This window comes from Haemaphysalis longicornis, unplaced genomic scaffold, assembly GCF_048455015.1.
Source record: "Haemaphysalis longicornis isolate Haplotype H1 unplaced genomic scaffold, Haemaphysalis longicornis Haplotype H1 scaffold_4, whole genome shotgun sequence".
NCBI lineage: Eukaryota > Metazoa > Arthropoda > Arachnida > Ixodida > Ixodidae > Haemaphysalis > Haemaphysalis longicornis.
Window position 1 is genome coordinate 159,963,624 of NW_027526361.1, and position 10,319 is coordinate 159,973,942.

At 46.8% G+C, this 10,319-nt stretch overlaps 1 protein-coding gene across 1 annotated transcript; it reads right to left on the reverse strand.

Moving 5' to 3' along the window:
- Positions 1–7,594: 7,594 nt before the first annotated feature.
- On the reverse strand, positions 7,595–8,542 carry LOC144180073 (uncharacterized). The gene has a single exon (XM_077708480.1). It carries the CDS (start codon positions 8,540–8,542, stop codon positions 7,595–7,597), a length of 948 nt encoding a protein of 315 aa, XP_077564606.1.
- Between the last annotated feature and the right edge of the window lie 1,777 nt (positions 8,543–10,319).

A 10,319-nucleotide genomic window follows, 5' to 3' on the forward strand; every position in this document is an offset into this window, starting at 1 on the left:
CTCTGTTACTATCTACGACGGAGCCGGTTGGCCAATCGTCACACAGACGCTGCTAGCGCGGACACGCGTTGCTAATTAAGTAATTAGCGTGCTCCAATTACTCTTGAACAGGCCTCCAGTGGTGCGACGGTGTGGCCTCCTTATCATTGTCACGGTCTTTTTCCCGTGGCGCCGCCTTCGTCTTCGCTATTAGCGTAAACGTCCTTTGGGCATTCTCGATTTTCCAGTCCTGGATGGTCCGCGGGCAGTCCGAGGATGGCGTTCGGACCGGAAGTCCCGGTGGAATACCAGGGAAAATCGAGCGTCGGATCGCGTCTCGGGCAGTCCGCGGACGATACGGGACTGATATTCGAGGAGGCCCTTTGTTGCATCCGTAAGTAGCATGCTCAAATTATCCGCCGCGGTGGCGCAGTGGCTAAGGCGTTGTGCTCCTGAACCCGAGGTCGCGGGTTCGATTCCCGGCCAAGGTGGCTACTTTTCAGATGGACGCGAAAAATAAAAACGCCCGTGTGTTGAGATTGATTTCTGCGCACGTTGAACATCCCCGGGTGGTCAGAATCAATCATAAGCGCTCCACTAAGGCGCGCCTCATAGGACAAGTGTATATTTGGCCTGTTAAACAACACAATCGACCAAGCACCCGCCGTGGTGGCTCAGTGGCTAAGGCGTTGTGCTGCTGAGCACAAGGTCGCGGGTTCGTTTCCCGGCCGCGGCGGATGCTTTTCTGATGGAGGCGAAAAGCAAAAACGCCCGTGTGTACGAGGTCTCGGCGCACGTTAAAGATCCCCAGGTGGTCAAAATTAATCCGTAGCCCTCCATTACGGCGCGCTGAATCACCTGCGTTGCGTCGGCGCGTTAAACCTTACAATCAATCAATCAGTAATTGACCAAGCATGCTCACATTATGGCAGTTGTGTGGTGTGCGTTGCGTATTTATTCGATATGCATCAAGCATCGCATGCCTCAAGTATCGGATCTACCAGCCTCAGCCGATGCTTACAGCACTTGCAGACTCGGTGATGTTCTCGTGCCTGTCATTTCCGGTCCGCGTGCGTGCAGTCGAACCCGCCCCGGGCAGTGCTTCTGCTGGCGCTGTCGTGCTGCCTGCTGGCGTCGGCGTTCCGCTGCTGCGCGGCCTTGACGCCCACGAGCAATCCGCACAAGAAGGCTCGCCATCCGCAAGGAGGGCTTGGACTTGAACGGGCTAGGCTTTGAAAAACGGGCTTGGCCCTGAGTACACGATCGAGGTAAGAAAGCAACGCGAACTTCAGTTTTTAGATATCTTGATTATGTTTCTGCCCACCCACACCTGCTGGATGTACCACCCTAGGCCCACCAAAAATTTGATAAGCTATGAATCGGCCCATTCGAAGCTAGTGAAAAACGGCGTCGCCATTTCCTGTATCAGATCTGCGTTAACAAAATCTTGTCGACACTTGGTGGAACAAAGTGTCGCCGCTCAGGTAGGCCGGTTAAAAACGGCCGGGTTTCCAGATGAGGGAGTTCTGCTGGCGCGCGAGAGGAATCGCCGAGAGGTTAAATGGGCAGGGAGCACCTTTCAGAGCAGGGGAAAAGACGCAGATTCCGGGGGCGAGAAGGTAGCGGTGATTCTGTACCTTCATGACATGTCTCATCGCCTAAAGAAGATAGCATCAAGTTATGAGGTGCGCGTGGTGTTTTCGGCACAAAACAAGTTGGTGAAAATTTGCCCAGCGGTGCAAAGGGTGGCAGAAAAGAAAGCAACAAGGAAGAAGGGATGTGGTAGGAAACACAGAACGAAATTTGTAGAGTGCAAAAAAGACGTTGTGTACAATATCCCCTTAACGTGTGGAAAGAAATACGTAGGGCAGAGCTGCCGCTGCCGGAACGTCCGCCTTCGCGAACATCAGAGCTCGCTAAAAGGGTCACCGTATTCGCACTTAGCCGTTCATTGCAGAGACTGCAAGTGCCGCCCAAAATTGCGCGACACGTTAATTGTTGAGAAACACAAAAACGGTTAACAAGAGAAATAACAGAAGCCTTCCGTATAAAGGGAGAAGAGAAAGACTGTGTTAGCCAACCATCGGTTTTCCTGTCTGACACTGAGTATGCATTTTTGAAGCAGGGTTAATAACATGTGTGGCGCTTTGTTCTTGTCAGCACACGTTCAGTTTCATTATGTATAAAATGCTTGGTGTTGGTGCGCCGGGATCTTGTCAGAAATAAATTTTCAGTTGCTACTAACGCTTTGTCCCGTGTACCTGTTTGTCCTCGTCGTCGCAGCGCTTTTCCAACCATGAACCTTTACCAACAAGCCCAGCTCGCAGTTCTACATACATACATACATACATACATACATACATACATACATACATACATACATACATACATACACACTTACACGTATGTATGCATGCATACATGCATACATGCATGCATATATACATACTTGCATACATGCATACATGCATGCATATATACATGCATGCATGCATACATGCATACATGCATGCATATATCCATACATGCATACATACATACATACATACATACATACATACATACATACATACATACATACATACATACATACATACATACATACATACATACATACACAATTACACGTATGCATGCATGCATACATGCATACATACACACTTACACGTATGCATGCATGCATGCATGCATACATGCATGCATACATACATACATACATACATGCATACATACATGCATACACACACATACATACATGCATACATACATGCATACATACATACATACATACATACATACATACATACAAGCATACATACATACATACATACATACATACATACATACATACATACATACATACATACATACATACATACATACATACATGCCCTTTGCGGCACACATTAGGATGTAGCCGTCAGAAAAATTTGTAACTGCCTATGTATGCATTTGAAACCAAAATTTCACTTAAAAACCATAACCAACTCCATCTCACAAGTTGTTAATAAATAAGGTGGGGTCCTCATCGTAAACACGCCATCGTAAACGTAACCACCGTTTCCTAACCATTGCTAAAATATAAAACGTATACCCAATAATGTGATCTGTAGCCCTTAGAGCTTTAGTTTTTTTTTAATAAACGTTTGAAGTAGACAGAAAAGTAATACCAAAAACACGTACTTGAAACACCGTACAACGCAGAGGCGTTCATCTTGCTCTCTTGTTTGGGTAAAGCATCGGTGGATGGCGAAGGCGCGGCATTCACGAAGTGGCAGCTAGCACCACTCCGGAGAGTGGGAAGTGCGAATGCTGAAGAGCGGTTCAAGTGGGGAGGACGACGATAGTAACTAACAAAAATGCTCTTAGAAGTCACGTGTCGCAAAGGGATACATACATACATACATACATACATACATACATACATACATACATACATACATACATACATACATACATACATACATACATACATACATACATACATACATACATACATACATACATACATACATACATACGTACATACATACATACATACATACATACATACATACATACATACATACATACATACATACATACATACATACATACATACATACATACATACATACATACAGCGAATCAGAAAAACGGGAAATGAGGGCTCCGTGAAATAAGACAGAAAATAAGGGTTGGCAGTCAAGAAAACCACGGAAAGCAAATGGGAGGTTGTGGTGGATCATAGAAAGAGATGAAGAATTTTTTGAGTCGAAAAGAAAGTGGTGAAAAAATGCCCGCCGGGTGGGATCCGAGCCCACGACCTCCAGAATACCGGTCTGGTGCGATACATACATACATACATACATACATACATACATACATACATACATACATACATACATAGACATACATACATACATACATACATACATACATACATACATACATACATACATACATACATACATACATACATACATACATACATACATACATACATACATACATACATACATACATACATATACAGACAGGCAGACAGACCCAAGTGCACTACTAGAGGCCACTTAGTCATGTACGGTATGTAGTAATTGGGGGACAATATGACTTCCCTTTTGTCCTGTAACTTCGTATAAATCTGACAGTTGCTGCAAATACATCCCTCACTCATTGATTGCCTCTGGGAAACGGCTTGGAAGCATGTTTCCGAGTGGAAAAAAGTGAAATTACAATGTTAAACCACCGTTTTTTTAATGCTAAATGTTTAAAAGCACATATTCCTGCAGACTTTGTACAATGTTACGCGCTGGAACATCACAAGGACTGTTACAAATTTAGGTTTGTATTCCAGTTATTATTTTCTTGTCCACCTATCAAGCTCGCTTGCTCGCACCCTGTGCTTCAAAGAAATAGAATCCGTTACAATTTTGCACACCCATACACACTCATATAAGTTCCCTTTTGTGTGCTTTTGCAGGAATGGTGCATTATGGTAATACGGAGTCCTCCCTGAAGATAATAACAAGATATATTAACATCGTCATTGAAGAAACCGCAAGGTCTTACTTGGAGAATTTGTGATATGCGTGGACAAGAAAGAAATGTTTCGCAGAAGTTTTGTATTGCTTATTGTGTTTGCCTCAAATCTCATTTTTCTGAAACCAGACACGCACACGAAGTATGAAAATTAAAAAAAAATATCACTGGCTTTCGAGCTCGCCTTCTTGGTCAATAAAATGTTTCTGGCCCCTGTGAGACAGTTCTGAATTTTGGAGCCCAACCATGCCTTTAATTTGTTTGTCTGTTTTGTTGCCAGCGTCAGGGAGCGGCCAACTATCTTAGCTTGCCTGTTCTCTTATCTTGTCTATTTTTGTAAGTGGCGCAGGCAAAACGAAGAGTATTGCACTGAAGTCTAGAAATGTTCTGATTTCAATCGGTGCTTCAAGACGACCGCCTCCCGCCGGACATTCGCGAGTTGATCGGCTCCCCGGAGCACGGCAACCAGCTCAGGGCCGTCCAGCGGCTCGAGGCAGCTCTGGCGCTGCAACGGCGAAAGGAAAGCCAGCGCCCCTCGCCTCCCGGCCCCCGCGGGGGTCGAGCGGACGGCGACGGCGGGGGCGATCCGAGTAACCCGCGCGGCCGGCCGGGCACGACGCCTCGGGCTCCGCCCGCTACCTAGCGCAGGTAGTTAGACGAGGTGCGGCGAAGCCCTGCGTGGCCTGACCCACACCTTTCTCGCAGGACGAATTTATAAAGGTCATTTCTCTCTCTCTCTCAAGTAACGAGATCGCTGTAGGTGAATGCATGCTCAGGAAACGCCGTAACATTTGGTTCGTTCACGTTCGTCTCTGCACATCACTTTGTTGACGGCTTCTTCTCCGCTTGTGTAATATTTGAATTTTTAAAGACGATAGTCTTTCTTGGGCTACTTAAACACAGAAATGTTCCTCTGTCTGTATGTTTGTCTGTCTGTCTGTGACTCGATTCAGCTACCCGGCCAAAGTGAAGCAGAAACGGCGCAATAGTCTTATATACCCACAGCCAACCTAAACGCTGAAGTCCGGTGTTAATGTTCACAGGGCATTACGCAAGTACAAGGCAAAAAATCAACATGAAATCTAAGGTTTGTCGAAAACTCGTCTGGTCGTGTGCAAGATACATAGTTCAAGAAAGTGGTTATCGCTGACCAAAGGCTTAGTTAAAAAGGCTAAAAACCAGGGTGTCGAACCGGAACCGAACCGAACCGAAAACCGGAACCGAACCGGTATTTTTTCCGGAACTGAACCCGAACCCGAACCGTTATTTTTTGAGCACGCTGAACCCGAACCGGAACTGAACCGGAAAAAGAAATGACGGTTACCGGTTCATGCCGAAACGGTTCGACCCTCCGTTGTTGATATTGCACAGTCAATGCAATTCAGGCCTTTTTTTTCTTTCACGTACCTTCAACTTCGCACTTGCTCGCGCACTTTCCCCTCCAGACAATTGAACACTATCACGCTCTATGTACCAACAGGAGAAATGAATGAGCACCAATGTAGCATTGGTCTGTTGCTGCTGGAGGCACGAGCGTAGTGCAAGCTGACCGAACGAAATGTCATTCTCGGCAGCTTGCAGGGAATATAAAACGACTTTGCCCTTCCCTAGCTGCGACTTCATTGGAGCAATCAGGCTGAAGGAGTGCTCCACTGCGCAACAGCGAAAGCTCACACCCGATGTGTGCAAACTTTTTGCATTTCATAATTTGCTTAAAAGGTCCGACACCTCCAAATTATTAATACTTGACAAGTGTGACCGCAGGAGCTGTTCAGTAACTAAGCCGTTTGCTAAGCTGTTTGCTAAGCCATTTGCCCAACTCGCTACATTGGTTCTACTGCTACTCGTTGCGGAGGGCAGTACTGCTGTGGACGAATTCAAGAGCGTCTACCCAAAAAGCCCCATCTCATGCTCCACGTGTCAAATTTCCCTTTCATTTTGTAACCGCATTATTTGTTATAAGATTCCGCAATGTATCACACGGAACGATGGTAGGGGTTCAGGCGGTACGATGACATACTGATTGTAATGCACACTTTCGGTATCGCAAAAGGAATTGCAGTGGTCAGAGCAATAATGCAGTGACTGAGCGTTAACTAAAGCTTACTTTTAACAAAAGTGTGGCTAACACATTCGATAAGGTGACAGCTAACAAATTGCTCAGGGTGACCAAATATTCTAATTCATTCGTAGTATTTATGTGCCTGTTGTAGGATTTTTCTGTTTTGTTACAAATATAAAAAATGTGCGCCATTGGTATTGAGCGCTGGTATTTGAACACGCCAGTACGCAGGACTACATTTAAGGATTCAAGGTTAGCGTGATGGGCGATTGCATAGCGACAATTACGATTTCAACAAAAAAAGAAAGGACAGAATATAATCCCACCATCATATCTCTTGGCGTTGGCTTTATGAATAGTTGCTAGGACAACATAAAGTCTGAGGGATAAAGAAGGTGGTAAATCGTCGCCACTTCATGTGTTTTTCTAATATCTCCTAATTGTTGAAAGTTTCCTTTGCAATTGCGCCACTGCCCTTGGGGAGCAGCAGCATTTTGAATGTTAGTTTGTGTTTTGATTTGACGGTCGTTTTAAACTAGTAAATGTTTTTTTTCTAACTTCAGTGATAATTCAACTCATCGAACCGGTTCGCGAACCGGTTCAAGCTCCCGAACCGGTTCGCGAACCGGTTCGGTACGTGATTTTGTCGAACCGGAACTGAACCGGAACGAAATTATTTCACCCGAACCCGAACCGTAACCGAACCGGTATTTTTTTCGGTTCGACACCCTGCTAAAAACACGTTTCGGCTTTCATACGGAAGCCTTGTTCACTGCGCGGAAAGGCGCGAAGCTCGAAGCTTTTAAGAAGTGCGTCGAAGTAATTGCCCCAGGCATCTTGCATACGTAGGCGGGAGATTGCCTGCATTGTGTTTCAGTGTTTTGTCGGTAGTTTGAATTATCACGGACTCAAGACATCGGCGTGACAGCCATTTCCTTTCTCTGGCGATAACTGACGCTTCGTCCCAGCCTATTTTGTGTGTCGTGGCTTCCACGTGTTCTGCAAGCGCATTCGACGCAATCTTCTTGTTTTTCACGTTATTCTTGTGTTCACGCATCTTTCAAAGTTGCCGCTCTTGCCAATGTAGCAGTAGTCGCAGTCGGCGCAGGGAATTTTGTACACCACCCCAGGGAACTTCTCTTTCTTGATTCCATCCTTGACAGCCACCAGCTCGTGCCTCAGCTTGCGCGCGGGGACGTGAGTGACGTGCACATCGTACGAGCGCAGAACTTTAGCCAAAGTCTCGCTCACACCCGGCACGTAAGGGATAGCCGCTCGGCTTCGGCAAGGAGGACCAGCGGGTTCTGATGGGCGTGATGACTGTCGTAGCACGGAGTCCACGAAATGCTTGGGGTAGCCGCAATTGCCGAGTTCTCTGCGCACTTGGCGTAGATCAGCAGCCTCGTCTTCTGGCCGTGAGCAGAGGTGCTTGGCGCGTTGGGTCAGCGAAGCCACGACAGGGCGCTTATGACAGGCTGGATTAACAGAATTTAAATGGAGGTAACGTCCAGTGTGGGTTTCTTTTCGGTAAACCTTGAACGAAAGGCGGTCGCCACGACGTTCAACCAACACGTCCAGGAAAGGAAGACGGCCTGCAGCCTCCTCCTCGACAGTGAATTGAATGGATTCCTCCATGCCGTTCATGTGTTCCGCAAAGGCAGTTAGCGAGTCCTTTTTGATGATCCAGAAACAATCGTCGGTGTACCGCACAAAGACCTTGGGTCGTGGTTCGAATGAAGACAGTGCGCGCGTTTCTAATGCTTCCATGGTAAGGTTGGCGGTTGTCACTGAGATAGATGCGCCCATGGCTGTGCCATGAACCTGCTTGTAGATCGCCCCCCGGAAAAGAAAATAAGTGTTCTCGAGACAGAACTGCAACAGCTTCAGGAGATCTGGTTCTTCGATGGGGGTTCTTTCACACAAACCATCGTCATATTGCAGGGCAGTCAGACAATCCTCCACCGCCAAATCCACGGGCATGCTTACTGGTAAACAGTGACTTCACTTCAAAGGACACCATTATCTCGTCCTCGTCCACCGTGACGTCGCGCACCTTTTCAATAAAATCTGAGGAGTTGTGTATGAAGGTAAAACCTTTTCCAACGAGTGGTGCAAAAAATTTGTGCAAATAGCCCGACAGACGATGTAAGGGTGAACGTGTGAAGGTTCCACGTTACGCGTGGAAACGTGGGTTCTATAAGCGTTTTAGTAGGGTACTACGATTCACGCGCATCTCCGCCATACGGCAGCGCTGGCATCGTGGCGCCCGACTTGGAGCAGTGGAACGCGGTAAATTTAAATTGACTCGAGCAAACCTCTAGCGTTTTATCTTGGGAGGAACGAGACGGGAGAGGAACAGCATGAGAGGTGAGCGGGAAAGAGAAGGGAGGCATTTACTTGCCAGGGACGCCAGTCGACTATCGTAGAAGAGTTTGGTGCTGGGCCTGTTGGTACATACTTTGAAGAATGGTGAAACCCAGCCTTGAAGACGCGTACACGAGGAGAGAGTAGACAACACACACGCTGGGACTAGCAACAGTTTAATGAATAAAATTTCGAAGGAAAAGCAAGGTGAGGGCATGCGCCGTAAAAACTAAAGTAAGAATGTCAGCTGATGATGCAATTTAAAATCGTCTCTTTTTTCAAATATTCTGCTTCTTTGCCTGATACTGTTAATGAGGAAACACTCGCGCACTTATCCAAACCGTGCTTACGCATTTGATAAGCTTCGATAAGCTCCGGCTCGCACTTTGTGGTTCTCCTGCCAATTATTTGTTTTGTCACAGAGGGGGGTGCATCCACAACCTCGGCAACGGGCAGGCAAGGTTGCCCCTCCACCTGACGTCACCGAAGGTTCATGTTCTTTTAAACGAACGTTCAGACAGCGTCCGGTGTGCCCAATATGCACTTTATCGCACTTCAGAGGTATGCGGTAGATAACGTTTGTCGTGCACTTCGTGAATTTTGTGGCATGGCGGGTCGTGCACGTGTTCTTTGGTTTGCGCTTTTCAATTTTGGGAAAAAGGCCTGCAAGCTTACACGGTGCCGAAAACACTATACGTGTACCACATGTCTAGCGACCACTTTGTGCGAGATCTTGTAAATGTACGGGATTACTTCCACTTTCTTATGGTCCTGAAAAGCACGTGCCTGTACCCTCCTGCCCGATTCCTTTTCAATTTGTTTAACTTTGTTTCGGCTACCGACTTCAAAACAGCACCAGGGAAACCAGTCACTTTTAAACGCTAAAACTTGTTCGCCAAAACTTTGTTCCATTGAATGGTGACAGCTTTTCCTAAGGGCGTTGCTAAAACACAGTGATGCTATGCCCCGCTTTGGAATGCGAAGTCTCATAAGGTAAAAGCTGTTACTTAGTGCGGGGAGCGTACTACCGTCTTCAGCAGACACGCGACCAATGTTTTGTGAAGCACAAGTTCGCTTCAATAAACCTTTATTTCTACCAGAACCTTTCTGGCGTATTGACTGCGTGACATCTGGTGAAGGTGCGCCGCAACCACCCTTCATGTCCTAACGCCCTCTGGAAGCCGCCAAGCCAGTCCATCTCGAGCCAGCCGCCGACTGGAAGGCTGACCGGCCGAGTTTGGTCTCCTGCCACGAGGACCGAAATGAGCGACCCGAGGCAACCAACACCATGGCGCAAGAAGCAACCAGAGCTTGGAATGAAGCTAGTTAGTTATTAAAATGAACCATTACTGGCGCTAAGCGGGACATGGACTCGTTTGTGTACTTCTTCGTA